This window comes from Myodes glareolus, chromosome 4, assembly GCF_982192425.1.
Source record: "Myodes glareolus chromosome 4, mMyoGla1.1, whole genome shotgun sequence".
NCBI classification, from domain to species: domain Eukaryota; kingdom Metazoa; phylum Chordata; class Mammalia; order Rodentia; family Cricetidae; genus Myodes; species Myodes glareolus.
In genome coordinates, this window is record NC_142029.1 from 112,042,331 (window position 1) to 112,063,970 (window position 21,640).

The 21,640-nt window shown below is 38.9% G+C and overlaps 2 protein-coding genes across 7 annotated transcripts in view; one reads left to right on the forward strand and one right to left on the reverse strand.

The window, feature by feature from the left end:
* Cep57 (centrosomal protein 57) overlaps positions 1-21,640 on the forward strand; it is a 32,687-nt gene that overhangs the window by 3,876 nt on the left and 7,171 nt on the right. Inside the window, exons 3-12 of one of the 5 annotated variants that reach the window (XM_085689913.2) lie at positions 2,229-2,408; positions 2,796-2,917; positions 4,713-4,829; positions 5,356-5,433; positions 7,716-7,826; positions 8,569-8,646; positions 11,092-11,327; positions 11,983-12,127; positions 12,904-13,015; positions 14,308-14,359. In XM_085689913.2, coding sequence (XP_085546039.1) covers positions 2,229-2,408; positions 2,796-2,917; positions 4,713-4,829; positions 5,356-5,433; positions 7,716-7,826; positions 8,569-8,646; positions 11,092-11,327; positions 11,983-12,127; positions 12,904-13,015; positions 14,308-14,327 — 1,199 coding nt within the window. In that variant the 3' untranslated portion in view covers positions 14,328-14,359. Of the gene's footprint in view, positions 1-2,228; positions 2,409-2,795; positions 2,918-4,712; positions 4,830-5,355; positions 5,434-7,715; positions 7,827-8,568; positions 8,647-11,091; positions 11,328-11,982; positions 12,128-12,903; positions 13,978-14,307; positions 14,478-21,640 lie in introns of those variants that run through there. The other 4 variants (XM_085689914.2, XM_048433548.3, XM_048433557.3 and 1 more) reach the window with 4 other exon arrangements.
* Mtmr2 (myotubularin related protein 2) overlaps positions 15,287-21,640 on the reverse strand; it is a 65,177-nt gene continuing 58,823 nt past the window's right edge. For both annotated transcript variants that reach the window (XM_048433515.3, XM_048433523.3), the window contains 4 exons: positions 20,009-20,101; positions 18,057-18,170; positions 16,739-16,915; positions 15,287-16,326 (listed from right to left, as the gene is read on the reverse strand). In XM_048433515.3, the coding sequence (XP_048289472.1) occupies positions 16,165-16,326; positions 16,739-16,915; positions 18,057-18,170; positions 20,009-20,101 (546 nt within the window). In that variant the 3' untranslated portion in view covers positions 15,287-16,164. The remainder of the gene's footprint in view (positions 16,327-16,738; positions 16,916-18,056; positions 18,171-20,008; positions 20,102-21,640) is intronic.

The window sequence follows — 21,640 nt, forward strand, 5'->3', positions numbered from 1 at the left end:
CATTAGGAGGCTGTGTGTGTTGGGGGCCAGGGCCTGGAGGAGTGTGAAAGGAGGTAGGTGAACATGATTGAGGTACATTACATACATACATATATGAAACTGTCAGAGGATGAACAAAACCAATACTTTTTTTTTAAGCCAGGCTTTTTGGCACATTTCTATTCCCAGTGCTGTGTCCCAGAGAAAGACAGACAGATCTTGGGGGCTCACTGTCTTACCAACATAGCCTAATCAGTGAGCCTCAGTTGTGAAAGACCTTGACTGAACAAACACCATTACCTGAGGAATGGAAACCAAGGCTGACCTCTGACCTTGGCATAGTTACGCATTTGAGACATTTGTTGTGTGCCTGTTGCTAGGGATACATGAACAAATATCTGCTTGCCACAGAGAGGTACCATCCTTAAAGACAACTTTGATGAAGTAGTGTGTTTATTGAGCTTCCTCAGATGAGCATGGGCAATTTACAGGTCACTAAGGAAGTGTCTCCCTGGAACTGACAGTTATTAGCAACCTTTGAGAGCTGTCTAGGGAGAAGGGCCTTGTATCCTGCCTCTTGAGCTGTTTGGTAAGCTTTGTGAGCCTCCTCACCTTCCAGGAGGAAATGTTAGGACACCTTTTTAGGGTCTTTTATGAATAGGCATAGCTGCTCTGATTTCAGTGTGTCCTCCAGAGGCTGTGGTTGACGACATTTAATAATGTACTTTTAGACTGTCTTAGGGCTGTGACAAGTGTTGTGATAAGACGCCAAAGGAAAGCATTTAATTGGGACTCATTTATAGTATCAGAAGTTTAGTTCATTGTCATCATGGCAGGGAGCATGGTGGCATGCAGGCAGACGTGGTGTTGGAGAAGTATCTTGAGTTTCACATCCAGATCTGAAGGTGGGAGGAAAAGAGATACTTGGCGTGGTGTGGGCTTCTAAAACCTCAAAGCCTACCCACCAGTGACAACAAACTTCATTCAGCAAGGCCACACCTACTCCAACAAGTAGTGTTTTTTGCCAAACATCCAAAGACATGAGCCTATGGGGGCATTATTATTCAGACCACACTCCCAGGCCCCTATGAGCTTGTAGCCATATCATAATGTTGCAAAAATGCATTCAGTTCAACTTCAAAAATCCCAATACTCTTATCACAGTCTCAACACTGTTTAAAAGTTCAAAGCCTCTCTTGAGACTCGTGGGAATCTCCTCATTGTACCCCTTGTAAAATCAAAATAAGAAAGCAAGTTACATCCTTCACACACACAGTGGCACAGAACATATATTATCATTCCAAAAGGGGCAAGGGAGGAACTGGACTAGAACAAGACAGAAACCAGCAAGACAAACTCCATACTGTGTATCTCGTGTATGACGTCCAAGAGATCTTCAGATTTCTAACTCCTTTCAGCTTTGTTGACTGCTACATATGTCTTTCTTGCTGGTTCCACTCCCTGTTAGCAGCTCTTCTTGGCAGGTATTCCATGACTTTGGCATCTCTAACAACTTGGGGGCTCCAACACAATCCAGGTTTCACCTTCACAGCTTCACACAATGCTTTCCTTTATAAGTGTTGCTATGTTCAGACACAACCCTGACACATGTTTGGCTTCTGTAGCTTTCCTTAGCCTCAGAGGGGGATCCTACAACCCTTTAGATTATAAAGCCAGAACTACACAGCTTTACACAATGGTGGCATACAGGAAGACATGGTGTTGGAGAAGTATCAGAGTTCTACATCCAATTCTAAAGGCAGCAGGAAGAGATGAGAGACTGGGTCTGACTGGAGCTTCTGAAACCTCAGAGCCCACCCGCAGTGACAGACTTCCTCCAGCAAGGTCATATCTACCCTAACATGTAGCATCATTCCCTGTTGACCAAGCAAATACATGAATCTGGGAGCCATTCTTATTCAAAGCACCACAGGACGGTTGTGAATTTATGATTAGCCAAGGCTTCTCCTTGGAAGACCTTTGAATTAGGAAATAAGGCTCTGTTTTCTTATTTTTCCCAGTGGGAGAGTGATCTCCCACTGGACTTGTCATTCTTCTGAACTTTTCAGAGCTGAGCTCCACTGCTCACATCTATAACCCAGCCCTTGGGAGACTAAGGCAGGAGAATTACTGTGAGTTTTGAGGCCATTGTAGGGTACAGAGTAACACTCTGTCAGAAGAAAATTTCTTTTTTGGTGAGCTTCTCTGTGTGCATTGTTAACTTAAGGTGTGCATTTTTTACTTGGCAGCCATATTTTCTGCTCTTAAGAATCTTCAAGATAAGATTCGACGCTTGGAACTGGAAAGGATTCAGGCAGAAGAAAGTGTGAAAACTTTGTCTAGGGAAACAATTGAATATAAGAAAGTACTGGATGAACAGATACAAGAGAGAGAGAATTCAAAGAATAAAGAATCAAAGCACAATCAAGGTTTGTTTAACCAAGAAGGAAACTAAGATCTATCCAGATGTAAATTATTTTAGAATTCCACATTGTGATGGTCACTCTTTAGCCATGACAGAACTACATCACAATCAGGTATATTGTGGGAGATGTGACATCATGCTTATTGGCAGTGTGTGACTTGCATAAAGAACATAAGTCACCTAGAGAGGTTTCTAGAACTACTGGGAGGGACTGGCAGTTTTGGAGGACTGCTGTTTTGTTTTGCAGTACTCGGGCATACCGAGCAAGCACTCTATCAGAAACTTTACCGCGAGCCCACGTATATATTGTAAGTCCAGTTCCTGTATACAAGCTGTTGGAACAAGCCTCTGTGTTAGCTAATTACTACTTTTTTGTGTGTATTCATTTTAGAACTGACATCCCAGTTGTTAGCTGCAGAAAATAAATGTAATCTTTTAGAAAAACAATTGGAGTACATGCGAAATATGATAAAGCATGCAGAAATGGAAAGGACATCTGTCTTAGAAAAGCAGGTATGACACCTCCCACATGGAATGAATAACGGTGACAGATGATTAGTAGACCTCTTCTCAGAGAGGCCTGATGGCACTATTAAAGCCTCCTGCTGAAATATGTTAGGCTCAGTGTAGTAGATAATGGTTTGACTGACTCTGTTTATTATGTATGATTCTTATACTTGGTAGACTTGTACTTAAATTTCAAAAATGGTCATGTCAGTGGCTTGGAGTCTGTATTATCAAATGTGTAAATAACCATATGCACCTCTGAAATCTACTACTCTTTGTAAAATTCCTTGCAGTTAAAAAAAGCCTGGTAATTAATTTGTTTATTGAAACAGGGTCTCATAGAGCCTAGGCTGGCTCACTGTGTTGTCCAGGGATGACCTGGCCCTTCTCATCTTCTTGACTTCATCTACAAAGTACTGAGATTACAGGCACACACCACTACACCTGGTGTACGTCATACTGTGGATTGCACCTAAGGCTTTCTCTAGTGCTAGGCAAGCACTCTACCAGATGAGCTATGTGCCCAACTACTATACTTGTAAAATTTTAAACAAAATGGTTTTCTTCTGTTGCAACAATAGTCTTTGTATTTAAGTAACTTGTCAGTTGTAGAGGATAGTTACAACATCAGTGTCCGTAATATTTTTTAAACATCCTTTTCATATGGACAGTTAAACCTTATTATGCAAAACTTGATTTCTTACATGCTTAAATGCATAATCTGCAGTTGTAAAAGAGAAATACTAGTGACTGGAGAGATGGCTCAGCGGTTAAGAGCTTTGCCTGCTCTCCCAGAGGTCCCGAGTTCAGTTCCCGTCAGCCACACGGTGGCTCAGGTGGCTCAGTCATGAGGTCTGTTGCCCTCTTCTGGCCCGCAAACAGACTGCTGTATCCACACTAAATCAATAAATTAATAGGAAAAAAAAGAGAGAAAATACTATTTTCTAGACCTTAAGCAGTTACACAGCAGAGTTGGGAAAAATGTGCCTCTGATTAATCATGTTACACATCTTTTCACAGTCTTACTGCTTGGATTGTTTTATTATCCAGAATTCTCTTGCATAACTCCCTCTTGTATAATTATTCTCTTGTATAATTTGAAGAAATGTCAATGGCATATTCAGATATTTAGTGTTAGGCTTTTCCAAATATGTCTATTTAGTATATTTGCCCATTTATTTTGATTTGTTTATTGTGAAACTGTTGTTCCTTAAGTATATGGACAGTCTTTCCAAATCAGACCTTAAGTTTGAAGGAAAAAAGAGTATATTTTGCATTCAAAGGAAATAAATGCATACAAGTTCTTATAGTCCTGAAGAGATTACTTAATAGGACCAGACTAACTGGAAATACTTGTATTTGTGTATGTGTCTAGTAAATCCTCTATCCTAGGGTTTAAGGATATATGCCTTTATATAAAACCTTATATAAACTATTTGGTAAAGTACTATATTGAGAATAATATTCCAAGACTGGTGAGATGTCCTAGTGGATAAAGGCACTTGCATTGATGCCTGAAAAGCCAAGTTTGATCCCGGGGAGCCACATGGCAAAAAGAAGGACCAGTTCTTACAAGATGTACTCTGATATCCAAAGTCACCCTATGCATATACATACAAAATAAGACACAGATCATCGGCACCCCTGAGGTCTTCTCTTAGTGTTCTGTTCCCAGAATTCCTTTCCATATCCAGCAGGTCTGTGAAAGTACAGGCAAAGTACATAGAATTATGTTGGGTGTGTGCTGTGCTTAAAACTTTTTAATCATCACATTATAGTGCATTTTGGTGATGTTTCTCAGGTTTCCCTAGAAAGAGAACGGCAACATGATCAAACTCACGTTCAGAGCCAGCTGGAGAAACTGGATCTTCTTGAACAGGAATACAACAAGCTTACCACAATGCAGGCCCTTGCAGAAGTCAGTAGACATGACTTTTATTGATGTAGAGTGCTGTGGTTGTCACTATTTGTTCATAAATGTGGATATTTATAATGCAAAGGTCTTATACATAGTCTTTTAAAAAAAAGAAAGTAATCTGAAAAGAAATGTTGGCATTTTGTAATCTTGGTGGCTGGACATAAGGTAGGTCTTTTTGAAAACAGTGAAGGGTGTAATGTTTTTCATACTTAAAATTGATCATCTAATTTTTCTGAACTAATTTTACTTTTGTGTTTTACTTGAAAGATTAATACTACTGAGTGAATATCTAGATTTGTCTTTATGGAATCTTTTCCTTTATACAAACTGTGTTCTTGGCCATAGATCCCCCCCCCCCCCCCCGTAATTCTGGCCACTTAAGTCATAGCTACTTCACTAATAACTATTAGTTGATCTGATGGCCTGAGCCATTACCAGAGTTAACTAACATGCTTATTTTGACTATTCTTAAAACTCTACAAAAAGATACTTTTAACCATTATCTGTTTGATATTCTTATCACCAGAAAAAAATGGAAGAACTGGAATCTAAACTCCGTGAAGAAGAGAAGGAAAGGAAGCGTATGCAGGCTCAGGCAGCAGAGGTGAGTGGAATGATGAGCAGGTAAACGTGTTTTAATAGGGAACAATTACACATGAGCACCAGATCCATAAGTAGACCTCAGATAGCTTTGTATTGGAAATTAGGAATGTAACTTTGCAAAGTAAAATTTGAGCAGTTCTTTGGATGTTTGAGATTACAGCCTGGATTAGCATTTAAAACCTGTGAGATTGGAGCTGGAGAGAGATTAAGAACACATGGTTGTCCTCGCAGCAGACCTGACTTTCATTATCAGCAACCCACATGGTGGCTTACAACCGTCTATAACTCCAGTTCCAGAGTCTGAGACGTCCAACCCTGGGGCACCAAGCACATTCACATACATAAATCCATAGACATAAAAAATACTTGTGAGGTAAAAACATGTCAAACACACGTATTCATTATATCATTAGGTATGATGAGCCGCTCGTGACCATTCAGTATCCACTGTTAAGAGCGTGTCTTGGGTCGGAGTTATAGTTGAAGGATTGATTGCCTAGCATTCATGAGACACTTAGTTCAGTCCTCAGTACTGCAGCAACAAAACTGCTGCTTTCCTTGAGACTATTAAGATACTGGGACCGAAATTAAGCTAGTTGCCTGCCCTAGTAGAAGAATGAACTCTGTTCTCTCCTAGTTTTGAATTTTATCCTATGCGGTGGCTAACCACCTGGTGGTAGAATTGTGTAGATGATTCAGAACATGAGTTCATGTATTCCAGCCAGAACTGCATTGAAGAGGGCCCAGTGAGAATAATAAAGTCTTACTTAGACGCTAAGATAAAGTTGTTTTATATTTTAACTAGAGACTTCTCTACAGTTGTTTGGATATTTCCTAGATAGTCTCTCTTTTCCAACCTCTAAGATTATGCTAGTATTTTAATTTTTATCATAGTAACCCACAAAGCAGATCTTAGAAGTTACTAATGGACCCGTTGTAGTTGAGCCTATGGCATCTTGTCTTAGTGTCCTGTATTCTCGCAGCTGCTGATGCAAGAATAGAAATATTACTCTTTCTTCCAGTGCTTCTTTGAATTATTTATTGGTTGAGTATGCCTTTTTTTTTTAATTAAACCTGATATGATTTGTAGATTTCCTTTTTCTGTGTGTTTGTTAAATGGCCACTTAACCATTTTTGATCCCTGTTTTAAGATGTCTCTGCTCCTCACATGAAATATTACAAAGGTTATTCTTTATTAAATTGGATAGTCTTTGTATGCTAAACAGAAATCTTCACAAATTTATTAATGAATTCTTGTCAGTTTGAGTTCTGATGGTGAATGCTGTGCTAATGGAAGGCAGGTGGAGGAGTAAATGCATTTCTGTATCTTGCTGGGTCTGATTTATAAAACCTTGAACAGAGTATTTAACCCTCTAGAGCCTGGATTTTCTAGTGCTAGGGAAATCAAACAAGAAATGATAAAAAAGCTTTTTTAAATTCAGGCACACGTAGAAGACATTCACTACAAAAACTGGATATAAGCTAGAAAAGCAGCTCAAAAAGTAGCCCTTACGTGGTCCATTTGTTACTGTTGTTCACACTTGTTGGCAGTGTAAGTGTTCCAGAGGGATGGCGTCCTGTGGAGTTATGTCTAGTATAAGTATTACTCAGTATGTCCAAGTGTGGCATGCTCCTGAGGAATGAGCCCAGCATTCCACTGCCGGTGACGACCCTATCCTTAGAGTGCATGAGATGAGGAAGGAATGTTCTATGTTTTCAGTATTCCTTGCATTTCTTCCATTACTAGTGCTGTTTCTTAAAAGTCAGTCATAACTTCTGAGGAACTTTTTCTCAGTTGGAATTTTTAAGCTCTTTAAGGGGAGGAATCTGGTAGTAGAATTTTTACTAAACTCCAGACTACTTTTAATATATAGAGATACAAAATAACCACTTTTACAGATGTTTGAAGAGCAGGGCTATTGAAAGATAGTCTAGAGAAAAATGCAGCTTCCCCCAACCCCGCAAGATTTATTTTATAGATAAGGGTGTTTTGCTTGCTTATCTGTATGCAACACACTGTCAGTTTAGAGCTGTATGTATTCCATTTAATTCCTGAAGTAGAATTTGCAGAGTAACTACCAGTAGTGGAACAGTGCTTCCTTGCAAGGCATGGCCGACTGTAGCTCAGCAGTTCACATAAATGAGAGACTAAAGACACACTCTAAAGCCATGCCATTTCTACCAGTGAGATGATTACCACTATTACAGACTTTTAGATGGTACCTCAAATGTGAATGATAACTTTTATTTTGCATCATTAACTCCATGCTAATTTTTTTCTAGCTGCAGACTGGTCTAGAAGCAAACAGACTTATTTTTGAAGATAAGACAGTTTCATACGTTCGAGCCAACAATAGGAAAATTAAAAAAAAGAAGTCAAGACCGCCAGAAAAGGTATGGAAACTGAACCAGTCACAATCTTAAGTCCCAATTTTGTGTAGTAATTTGTGCCAACAACACTCAAGCCACATGGTATTAGAATATGGGGAGAGTGAGTCTCTTTCATTCTTAGTTTCTGTACTCAAAGCTGAAGAGAAATAAAATTTACTTGTGAATTCTTTTCCTGGTAGTGAGGGCCTATATGAAAGCATGGGGAACTACAAAAGAGCATAAACATATTAGGAATATTCAGCTGTGTATAAACACAGCTTTTACTCTTAAAATGCTTTGTGAATACTGTTCCTCTATTTAACTCTGAGGTCTGTTTTGCCAGTCATTCCCCACCCCCATTCAGGCCTTAAGTAATATGATCCCCGGTATAAAAAGACATTGTGGTTTGAATGTGAAATGGTGTGAAATGGCCCCCCATGAAGTCACTGGGAAGCAGGCCTTGAGGTTTTTAGCCTGGCCCACTTACTGTCCTCTATCTCCGCATTTTGACTCTTGTACAGTATGATGAATACCACCAACTCCAAGCTTTGCTGTCAAACTTTTTCCATGATGAGTTCTATCTTATCAAACTGTGGGCCAAGTAAGTCCTTCCTTCATAAGTAGCTTCTTGAAGCCTTGTTTCTACTTGGTCACAGCAGCAAAAAAGTAGCTGGTACAGCTAGGAACCCAGTAGTTCCAAAGTGAACTGAAGTCTTGGGTTAGTTCACCAAAATAAGTGAAATGGCTTTCTTTTATCTCCATCCAGAAAGGTTCTAAGAACTATTTCGGTGCACAGCCTCACTACAGATTGTGCTTAGGCGATATGCCCTTTGTTGCTGGAAAGGTGAGTTATGTAGCTATTGATTTTCATGTTTAAATTATTTCAGTGTCTTTTTTCCCCTTTATGTGTGTGAGTGTTTTGCTAGCCTGTATGTCTGTGTACCATCTGTGCTTAATGCCCAGAGATGCCAGAAGAGGGTGTTGGATCTCCTGGGACTAAAGTTCCAGATGAGCTGCCAAATGGGTGCTGAGAATTGAGCCTGGAATTCCACTGGAAGAGCAGCCAGTGTTCTTACTGGCTGAACTATCTCTCTAGCCTGTTTTAGTCTTTATTCCACATTTTATGGGACATTAAAAAAAAAAATTTCTTCTGCCTCAGCCTCAGAACTTCTGGGATTATAGGTATGAACCAAACCACCACCGTACCTGGCTCTAGGAAACCCTTTTAGAAGGCACAAACTACTGTTTATAAGATCAGCTCAAAGAACAGACTTTCTCCTGAGTCTTAGTGTAAGCCTCTGTAAGTTTGGTTGTGAAGTTATTCTTTATACAAACTTCTTAATTTGTGTTCATTAAAAACGTTTTGTTTTCAGTGTGGGGAAAAAATGGAGGGAGCATCGATGAATCTGGAAGTCAGGGTACAAGTTGAAGGCAGTTCTCTATTTCCACAATAGCTTCAAGCTTTGTACAGCAAGAGTGCTTTTGCCTGCTGAGCCATAATACTGTTTAATTTTGTAGTGATACATTTACCCTGTTTCACCTGGCAATCTTCATTCTTTGTCCTGTCCAGAGTCACACCCATTTTGTTGTCTTTAGTAATTTGAGTCACTAGAAAAGACTGTTAGCCCAAATTTTTCATTACTCAATCAGAAAAATAGCAACAAAAAATTTTCAAAAATTGTTCATTGCATATTAAAGTATACATACTATGTGTGTGTGTGTGTGTGTGTGTGTGTGTATGTGGCAAGTAGTGATTATTTTGCTTGTCATTAGCCACCTTTGCATTCCTAGGATCACCCCACTGGGTCTGATGTAAGATTCCTTTCCTAATGCGACAAACTTAGAATAAACTCAAACTAAGCACTTACAAGGAAACATTTTTAAGCAATGAGCATATTAGGGCTCCCCCACAAATCTGCATTTTAAACAAGTTGTGCTGATTGCTTAATGGGGCTCAACAAGTCCAGCCAACTATTAAGATTTTTATTTCCCATTGAAAACAAGAACTTCGAGACAATTATCAGGTTTTATTCCTTCTGTGTTTATGCTGTGACAGATACACTTCACTGCTTTCTACTATTCAAAGGAAGCTGAGCATGGTGTGCACCTCAAGATATTTGCATTTATTAAAAAAACAGTTATATTATGATTCATAACAGCAGCAAAATTACAGTTAGGAAGTAGTAATGAAATAATTTTATGGTTGGATGTCACCACATGTAAGGAACTGTATTAAAGGGTCACAGTACAGAACCACTGCTCTAGGACCTGGAAGAACAAGTGAGTACATAAAATAGACATGTAGACACGCAGAGTATTGTAGTAAGGTGGCTTGTTTCCCAGCAGCCTGGCAGCTCAGACCCAAACATAACAACCATATTATTTAAATCACTGCTTGGCCCATTAGCTCTAGCTTTTTATTGGCTAACTCTTACATCTTAATTTACCCATCTCCATTAATCTGTGCATCACCACAAGGTTGTGGTCTACCAACAAAGTGTCGATGTGTCTGTCTTCAGAGGCAGCTTCATAGCTTCTGTCTCCACCTCCTTTCTCCCAGCATTCAGTTTAGTTTTTCTTGCCTAGCTCTGCTCTACCCTATCACAGGCCCAAAACAGCTTCTTTATTAACCAGTAGTATTCACAACATACAGAGGGGGATCCCCCATCAGAGTATGTTGTGATAAACAATGATAGACAGGTATAAAAATTGCCAGTGGGCTAGGAAATGGAGCAGTTAATCTCCGGGGCATTTAGAAATGGTACATTAACTAGGCTTTAAGGCTGGGTATGAAAGTGGCTTCACCAAAGAAATACCATTTGCAAATACAGTTTGCTCACAGAATTAAGTCAAGAGACTGTAGAGGGTTGAGCTGAAGTGTAGGCTGTGCTCTGCACTTATAGAGACATTTTCTCTGTCCTAAGGGGTTTGGCTGCTTGGGAGCACATCATGGAATTTCAGGAATAATGAGTGATAGGGGTGGAGCTAAGAACACAAGGCCAAGGCAGGAAGGCCAGTTGGGGTGGTTTTGGTGGTGGTTGTCCTTGGTTTTAGACGAGGTCTTGAGCCCCTATGTAGCACAGGATGAACAATTATTGGTGCCCTTGCCTCCACTTCCCAAGTGCTGGAATTACAGGTTGCACTATGATACTAGACATATGTGTGTGACACAGGGTGGACAATGTAGGACATTTGTGCCTTAGACTTCAGAGGTGGTTTACTTTGCCCAGGTTAAGAACTAGAAAATGGGAATAGAGGATATTGTTTGCTTAACTTACTTTCTCTTTAGTCCACCAGTCCCAGCCATGCCGTAGTAGCCAACGTTCAGCATGTCTTGCATCTGATGAAGCACCACAGTAAAGCTTTGTGCAATGATCGAGTTGTTAACAGTGTTCCCTTGGCAAAGCAAGCTTGTTCACGAGGTAGCAAGAGTAAGAAGCCAGTGACACCTCCTTCCAGCAGTGTCAGTGAAGAGCTGTCAGATGTCTTACAGACGCTACAGGATGAATTTGGGCAAATGAGCTTGTGAGTTTTAAGGTTTTTAATTTAAAATTACATTTGGCTCTGAAATCCTATTTTTTAGTTGCTTGAATTTATTAATCCTAATTTTGTTTAACGTGTTGAGCATATTCCTTAAACTAGCTCAGAGGCTAGAAGTGAAATAAATGTAACTGACAAGGCTACAACCTCCTTTCTAATTTTGTTATACGGTTAATGCTATGTGACTGTTAATAGTTCTTAGGGTTAGCTAAATGTAACTGAGTTAGGACAGTTTAGAAACCAATGTCCTATGGAATGTAAATGGAGGGAGAAGAAAGCAAATAAATGTATTAGTCTACAACCCTGGATGAACACAAACTTGAATACTTGTGTATAGTTTCATTTTGTATTATTTATTTTTATTTATGTGTATAGCACATGGGCTAGTGCCCAAGGAGGCCAGAATATAGGACACCAAAGCCCCTGGAACTGAGGTCACAGGTGGTTGTGAACCACTCATGTATCACTGTGGTGCTGGAACTGAACTCAGGTTCCCTGGAAGAAGCAGCTCTTTGTTAAAAAGCAAAGTGGGTCATTTTTTTTAAATTGTTTTAAGACTGTTGTATCCCATACCGAGATTTAAAGGTATAATTGTTGAAGATGAGAAACTTAAGGAAGCTGCACTGTGTTGTGTGTGCAGTGATCACCAGCAGCTTGCTAAACTCATCCAGGAGTCAACGACTGTGGAACTGAAAGACAACTTGGAGTGTGAATTGGAGGCATTAGTGGGAAGAATGGAAGCAAAGGCTAACCAGATAACTAAAGTTCGAAAATACCAAGCCCAGGTAACTCCTTCCCCTCACTTGTTGGTCATGATTAACTTTCTCCCTTGGTCTCTATTAATTGATGATGCTAAGGTATGTTTACTTGTCCCTCAATCAGTTTGTGTTACAGGGTTTAAGAAAGAAGTGTTAATTCTCACTTAGGTTTCATATAAGTCTTTACTGAATATATTTAGTATCTTTAGCCTTATGAATAAATTTTAACTTATGGTTTAAATGGTTGAGTTTGACCAAATTAAATTGTCTACAACAAACCTAGAGTTTTTCAGTTTTCAACATAGAAAGTCTGATTAAATATGTGAAAAAGTAGTATGTTTGCTCATACCAAAACCTACTTTAGCTTTGCCCACTTATTCCTAAACTTCAGTTACTGTCAGTCCAGGAACTGGACTCCACCTTTGTTCTGGCTCTGCTCCACAGTAATCTCAAAACCACAGTTTATTTCTCTAGATGAAAGCCCTGATGAGGTTTATTTAATGTGAGTACACCTCCTACCTTTACTTAGTGTTTTTACATACTTAAGTACTAGAATACTAAATAATTGATGATTTCTGCTGGTTATATGCTTAAAAAGAAAAACAACCTTGCCTAGAATGTATCATTTTGAATGTTAGAGGAAGACTATTTAAGGTATTGGTGCACTCAGGAGGCAGAGCCAGAAGGATCAAGAATTTTAGACTGTATATAGCAAGACTGTGTGTCAAAAACAGAATACTTATGCTAAAAGAAAATGTTTTTATTGAATTCGATTTTTTTCCCTGCCTTGATTATTTGGATAGCTGGAGAAACAAAACATAGATAAGCAGAAGAAGGAATTAAAAGCTAACAAAAAGACTGTTGAGGAAGAAGGAAACAGCAGCAGTCGCTCATCTGGAGGCACAAGGACCACAAGTAAGAAGGATTTTGCCAAACAGAGACCTGGAGAAAAAAGCAGGAAAAATCTTCAGTTACTGAAAGACATGCAAACCATACAGAATTCACTGCAGAGCAGTAATCTGTGTTGGGATTACTGACACCAGATCATAAATGATGTACCTTACTGGATATTTCCAGGTTTCATGCTTGCTAATGTTGCCATTACTAGCAGGTATTAAGGGGCCCAAGCTTCATTATAATCTCTTGTGTTCTGCAGCACAACTAAATGGAAATGGAGTTTTAGAACCCGAGAAGCTGCGCTGTTTCTATACCCTATATACTGCACTTTGTAAACAAATGACCAGTTTTTTACCCGTGGGTGTGTTTTTTAAGTAGGAATATAAGTAAATTGGGTTTGAAAATTTAGAATATGAGGCTTTCCCCATAGTCAGTGCTTGAAAAGTCTCGTTTTTAAAATCTTCCCATGGCATGAAATGACCACTACTTTTCCCTTCTCCAGATACCATTAAATGTACTGTTTCAACTACTGATAGAGGTTTTCTGTATTTAAATATTTATTTATTTAAGAGGACTTTGTTTTGTTCTACTTTTTGGTATTTCAGATGTTGATTCTTAAAGACCAAAACATTTTAAGTAAGTTGCTCATGAAATATATAACCTCTTCATGAAACTAGAAACAGTTGTTAATGAAATAAATGAAATATTGGAGTAAAGAACTAAGAGGGAATGTGGTGAAATGTACACGGCTACAGTTTTTAGTCCATACCTATTTGTAATCATGTTATTCAGTTAAGTACTGGCTTTTAATCTTGACTCTTAGAGAATCCCATTGCTTTTAGCATATGCAATATGGGTAGTGTGTGAACTGAACACACACAACTATCATTATGTTAATGTAAATTATACTTTTGAATAGATTGACATGTTAAACTTTATAAATTTGGTACTGAAATCAATAAAGCAATTTTTACACTTCACTTAGTAGCCAGCTAACAAAGGTGTCATTTGTTGTACATCTCAAGAGTGCATATTAGTATCCTGATTGAGAAACAGTATTTGGTTCATGCTTATCATTCTCCTGCTTTCACCTAAGCCCAGTATGACTGACTGATTTATTAGACAGGCTGGTGAACACACTAGCTATATACTAAAGGAACTGAAGTGGAGGTTATGGATTACAGCTTAAAAGCATAGACTATTCATGCTACAGTTTTCTAGTTAAAATTCTCAGAGTCATTACATAGATTGAGATTTATAAATCTGAAATTGTGTATAAACTTTACTTGTGTGTACAATTTTCTGACAAGCAGGTTTGCAGCAACAATGAATGACAACAGTGAGTCCATAGACCCCATGAAGGTGAGAAACTACTCTGATGACATGGTAAATATTACATCTCAACCACCACTTCAACTGCTCCACTTATGTTAATTCATGTTTGAATATCAGGACATTAAACTGTATAATTGTCATTTGAGTGGTAATGTCTCCAACTCCTGATTAAATCTTACCTATCTCCAGCTGGATTCAAACTCTGGGCTTTGGGTTTGAGCCTGCTTCAGTTTCTGGCTTGCTCACTCACAGCAGAGCTCCTTTGTACTCTGTATAAGGTGCCAACAAAGGAGTGCCAGGAATGCAGCTGGATTCCACATAAAGTGCTTTTAGCGTGCAGATGCCACGATGAAAATTTCTTGGAGATTATAGAAGACACCAGAAAGTTTTGAAGGGAAACACAACAGAGTTTCACTTATATTCCTCTGGCTTTTGAGTGACTATATGACCACTTTTAATGTCTGGATCTCAGCAGCTTCCCTTTGCACCATACCAAGATGATAAAAGTTTCCATGAGGGAAACAGTCTGGAAAGTGTGAACTACTGTAGAGACCTTTTCTGAATACTGGTTAGTAACATAAATAACCCCTAAAAATTTCCATATCAAACCAAATAATTTAGTACCAATTTTGTTAATACTGGATATGCTGGGGATATAGCTCAGTCATATAGCACTTGCCTAGCAAGTATGAGATTCTGGGTTCACTGTCCAGACAAGCAGAAATAAAAGGGATGGGGAGGTGTGTGTGTGTGTGTGTGTGTGTGTGTGTGTGTGTGTGTGTGTGTGTGTGTGTGTTCGTGTGTTCGTTCTAACATCAACAACAGGACAACAGTTCAGGCAATGAATTAGTGACTGAGAAAAGGGTTGTTGAGGTGTCAAGGACAGATGGGCTCAAATTGAACTTTCTAGGTAGTTGGATTGGGGGAGAGACTTTAGACAACTGTGGACAGGGACAAAGTTTGAAAGCATTTAATTAAAAGACGCAATGGTAATAAGCTCCTTTGTTACAGTACATTACATATGGCTCTTATACAGAGTAAAATAGACACCAGGAGGTCAGTTGTTCACACCAGCACCCAACTCCGGTGAGTAGAGAAACAAGGCTTTACTTGCTGGTACTGAGATTGTAAGTCTTTACATGCAGTGTGTTCTTTGGTAAAGTGTTCATGTGAAATTTAAACATAGCACTAAAGTCAGACTTTTAAGGTTTTAAAATACTGTCTTAAAACTTGCCAATTAGCATTAAGATAAAGTGGTGTAATGGTTTCTAAAATGTCTTGATGTTAGCGATAAGCATACAAATGGAATGCTCTTTGAATTCCTGGATAACAGCTACTGCTTTGTCCCTTCACCTCCCCTCCCCCAAGCACACATATAAGGCATCATCCTTTAGTAACTGCTGTTTATAACTACTGATACGCCATAATAATTTCTATATTAAATACCACAAAAATTAGGAAATTTGAAAAGGGTGATTTTGATCTGACATGTCCAACAAGGCCCAGCACATATGCTCTTGGGTATAAGAACAGGTGCTCAGTTTTTTAAGACATTAAAAACTTGTTCCCATGGTGGATACAGGATTCCAGTACTTTAGTATTCTTTGGGTGACTTAAGATTAGTGTCATACTTTAATTACAAATGAAATGATTTCCATTGTCACCTGCACCGGACGTTTCTAAACTCATCTAAGAGAGACTTGAAATAAATACAGCATTTGAAGGTTTCTCCCATAGATGGGTTTAAAACACAGAAGGCTTTCTACCCTAAGCCTGCTAAGGTGCTGTAATGTTGAATTCCTGGCAACAATGCCCCTGGCCTAATAGTCCTTTCATACAACAGTTTGGACAGGAGTCACACACTGTGCAGGAGAGCTGGCTCTCTCTGAAGAGGAGGTTGAGCGATTGGAAATTTCTCTCTGAAGTTCTTCTACTTTTCTCTGAAGCTCTGCTCTTTTGGCAAGAAGTTCTTTGTATCTGTTGTGGATAGGTTCCTGCAAGAGCAAACAAAATCACTGCAATAGGAATCCCGGCCAACCTGAAGATCTTAACCACTCTCTGTGCTTTGTGACACTGGCTGTCTCATCAGTTGGATAGCCCTAAACTTCAATTCCTCAGTGGACTTAAATTCAGGTTTTATTGACACCACTGATCTTTCAATGTCTGTTATGTGTTTCTGGATGATACTACTTTGCACCATTTAGTTAAAATTCTTCAGGATTATTGACCTATAGTTTTTAGGCCTTTATAAAGTTATTTTCTTGAAGATGTGTGCACTTGATATAGTCTCCTGACTGTCAGGTGCAGTGTCTGCAACTTTGTGGATTATACTCAACTAATAAATAGAGTGGGGGTTGTGAGTGGGACAGACCTAGTAGAGTCATACTGCGTATTGTAAGTCTGTACCTGTGGTTTCATCCGGGGGTTCCACCTTATGTAATAGCCTACCCAGAGTTCTAGGTGGCGCATGCTGGCCACTGGGTAAAGGACATGGTTGGAGTAGCTCCCATAAAGAGGATTAGTGAAATCTTCCAGCTGGCTGTTTATGTAGGACCACAATGACACTGTCCTCTTAGGAAGATTCTGCAGGAGGGAGAAATAGGTAAGCGTTAGTTGAGATTTGTGTAGTGTTGCATGGTCATTGAAATCAACAATGGAGGAAAAGGACTGACACTGCGGGAACAGACCTACTTCAATGAAAATAAAGTTAAACAGTTTACGGGAGGCACCCTGCAATTCTAGTCTTTGTGCCTCAGTGCTGGAGATAAGATCAAAATTCATCCACATTGGGTAGTTCATAACATCAGTTTCAGGGCATCCAATACCCTCTCTGGTATCCCACCACACAAACACACATTTCCATACACACACACACACACACACACACACACACACACACACACACACACAGCTCCATATGTTTAAAGTGGTACTGCTCACAACAACCAAATTAAGAACAACCCAAAGGATCATCAACTGATGGATACACATAATGGAAGATTATCTGACCATGAAGAGAAAGTGGGTGCTGGTAAAAATGTTGAAAAGATATTAATGCAAGGAGCCAGATATGGAGGTCACATGGGGATGATTCCATTTAAATGAAATGTTCACAAGAAGCCCATCTATAGAGAAACCAGGCTAGTATCTGCCCAAACCTGAGAGAATGTGGACAAACAGGTATGGGGTGACTTTGTTGTGAGGAAAATGCTCTAAATTAAATGGTGATGGTCCAAATTCTGTGGTTATACATTAAATTATCACTTTAAAAGAGGGTTTGTGGTATTTAAGTTGTATGATTAAGACTTAAGGGTAGTGTCTCAAAAGATTGACAGTAGTATCCGACAGTATTCAGAATAAAAGTTGATGTCCATGGAAGGTGCTACCAATACCACCAACAGTGACCCCTCTATAGAGTGGTTCTTTTGCTTGTTTTTGTTGTAGCAAGATTGAACCCGGCACTTCACAGACCTAGGGAAGCAATCCATCACGGAAGTGTACATCTCCAGCATTCTCTACATCTTCAGACTTATTTTGAGATGGGGTCTTTTTAAAAGGCTGGCCTCAGATCTGTGATCTTTCTCCCTTACCCTCTGGAGTTTTCTGGGATTATAGGTGTGAATCCCTCATCCCCACTTCATGGGTAGAAATAATCTTAGTACATCTTGTGAGGTACAGTAAAACCAAATACATACCAGAGTGAGAGCCAGAGCTCATACATTACCTCTTTCCCCCTCTGCTGTTCACTGTTACAGAGGAAGGTCCCAAATAAACAGCTGTACAAGTGGTCCAGGATAGTAATGAGGAAATATTCGTTGAATTCAAACGCAGTAGGGAACTGCAAATTGAGCACCACAAACATGAGACATTTTTCAAGTATCATTATCCCTGTCATGAGTAGATTCTTTGAAGCAGTTTTTAAACAGATCTGAAACTATCTAAGCCATAATGGCATTATCTGTTTTCCTCTGAGTCACTATAATGCAGCAGTATTGAGTGGACCTATAAAGTGCTCTGCCTTGACCCTATAGTTGTGAGCCACTGATCTATGACTTGGAGTAATTCTGACAAGTCTGGTCTTCCAGCTTACTTTTTTACATGTCTTTTTTTATTTTTCCTTTTTTTTTTTTTTTAATCTCCCCCTTCTCCCTGCCGAGAGAGTTTCTCTGTAGCTTTGGAGCTTGTCTTGGAAGAGCTCTTGTAGACCAGGCTGGCCTCAAACTCCAAAGATCTGCCTACCTTTGCCTCCCAAGTACTGGGATTAAAGGTGTGCGCCATTACCATCCAGCTAACATGTCTTATTTTCTAAGAATTAAAAATATCAAATGTGGGGCTGGAGAGATGGCTCAGAAATTAAGGACACTGGATGCTCTTCCAGAAGTCCTGAGTTCCAATTCCCAGCAATCACATAGCAGTTCACAACCATCTATAATGAGATCTGGTACCGCCTTTGGCGTGCAGGCATACATGGAGGCAGAACACATATAAATAATATCAAATGTACCCAGCAAATGTGATCAGTATATACACAGAATAGGTATCTGTACAGCTATGCAGATAACTTACAAGACAAACAAGTCCTTGTGATTCACATCAGTCCAACACAGAATTCACCCTTACCCAAGCATCAGTGAGTGTCTTAATTTTATACAACCCAATTTTGGAGAACCATCAAAGGAAGAATTAAATTACCACCGAAAGAAAATTTAATCCATTCTATCAGTATTGCAAAATCATTCAGAAACTTACTTGTAAGTCTGTATTAGAGTTTGTGAAAGATTCCACAACAACCTGGAAAATACTGCCTTGGTATTTTAGAAAAAGTCCCTATCAACCTAACTCAACTCTATGGAGACATGTAGTTTACTGCTAACAGTTCTTTAGATCGATAATATACTGATAAGATGCTTTCAACTTTTGTTTTTTCCCCCTTTTGATTTAAATTATATCACATTTCTAAAAAGTCTTTCCATCCTATCTGAACAGCACCCTAATTGGTCCCAGCTCCTAGGTTATACCTTGCTAGGGTTTAGTGGATCTACCAATCTGACAGCTGGGTCATATTCTTGCCTTACTTGTTTTACTGGCATGTCTCCACTGACAAGAACTATGCCTTATGGCTTAACCCTACTCCTAAAACCATTTTCAAGACCCTGAGGCTCTGCTTCCTATTGCTAACCAAGTGCTATCTTCTAGTACCTTTCTAGACCAAAACAGTTTACACAACTGTTTCAAATAAGCATGTTGCCTAAAAGACTTACAGGGTTCTGACAGCTCCATGATTGAGATGGGGCTAAGTGATCCCTGCCTTATGCTTTCTGTCCCAACACTTCTTTTAAAACAGTTAAAATGACTCAAAATAGTGTTTGGTTTTGGCTGGAATTAATGTAGCCTGTTTCTTCAACTTCCTTAGCAAAGAATATAGAGCTTTCAGTGAGCAAAAGATCATATGAGGAATCTTCATTTTTATCAGTCCCCTGGTTGAGATGCTACTAGTATCCAACTAACTGTTCATTAGTATTTCTCTTAAAAACAAGTTTTAATACCTGACAACAACAACAGTTATAATCACTGGGAATTCTACCCAAGAATCATAAGCCAGTCAGTGATCAAGTCTCCCTCACTCTGAGCTTAGAGGGGATCTGTGAGAGGGGGGGTTAGTGGATGATATGTTACCTGTCTTGTCATCTGCCAGACACAGTCGATAAACTGAAGGAAGACAGGGGATCTGTCTGCATCTGCATGGTTCTTATCTCCATGGCCAACTCTCTGAAGCAAAGAATGAAATGTCACATGTAGGGTATTTTATTTAGCAGAATTTTATTTTCTAAAAGTATAATTTGGTTAGTATTTTTAATTTCTTCAAAAAGTCTTTTGAAAGTTTGGAAAGTAGAAATCACAACTCTACCAAACAAAAATAACATTCCCACATGCAAAATGCCATATTACTACTTTAATAAATGAGAACCAGATTCTCAAACAGAAGTCAGACAGTTCTTAGAGCCCAGACTTTTGTCCTATCCTAGAGATTTAACTTCCTGTGATAAGATATTCTTTATGAAAGGTCACTGGACAAAGGGCACCTCCTCAGGAGATAGCTACATTAGCATAAATGTTAAGAACTTTCAGAAATACTTGGGTTTGTTTTTCTTCATACAAATGGGTTTTCACCCACACAATTTGAAGATCCCAAAGCAAGGATTCATTCAGAAAGTGGGGTATAAAACTTCTGGGGCAGGCGTCCATGTCATAATCCTAAAATGTTGCTTTGGTTCGCCTTTCCCAGGGTGCAGTACTGGTTGGTATTCATGTGTAAATACATACTGCTATTGGTTGTCAAGCTGGGCAGTGGTGATGGGTCACAGTAGGCTGCATGTATTCTATCCTGCCAGATGCTCACAACTGAAGGAAAAGAATCAAGTTTTCTTAAGACAGTATTATTGGCAAAGCAGAAGAAATTGTTAAGTAAGTCTTTCCTATGAGTAAACAATCTCGTGACAAAATGGAGAAGGCACATGTGTGATTTGCTATTATACTGTGCATCTGAATGGGAGGAAATAACATTTTATTGTTAACTGTGGCTCCCAAAAGACTTGAATATGTGATGGATGTTTTCCAGAAATTTGCAGTTTGTTTTCTTTAATGTAAAATACTATAGACAGTATTTGATGCTAATCATTTGAAGATAAAAGTTTTAGTAAACTTTTGCATATCTACTTTTCTGATAAAACCACATGCATATGCCTGATACAGCAGAATGAAATAATAAATCAGGTGGCTCTGTATAACTATGAGCTAGTGATTTCTGCATAACCAATGCATAATGTTAGAAAAAATTATAGAATATGTAGGAGACCAAAAGATTTTAGGAGGGGAAAAAAAAAACCACGAAAAAATTCTGGATTCTACAACCTTAAGAAATTTATTACTATTTGCTAAGTTTTGACAGATTTCAAAACATCCATAATTTTCCAAAAAGGCTCTTAAAAATTACCTACATAGGATTTTTCTTAATAAACTTCAATAGACTGATTGTAGCATTAGTTATTAGCATGCCTTCTTGAATGGATTGGATGGTCTTTTAAAAATAAAGAAAAGGCCCCTTTAATGTACAAATAGGAAGAGTGGAATGGGTGACCAGGGCAAGCAGTCAAGGAGTTTATGGTTTTGAAACACATGGCACTTTGAAGGGAGAATTTGTTTTAAAGAGTGTTTTCTGTTAAGTACATTGTATAAAGGAAAGTGGGAAAACGTGAGGCACTAAGGGAGGTGCCCCAGGTGCCTAGTTTTGCTTGACAGTTGACATTC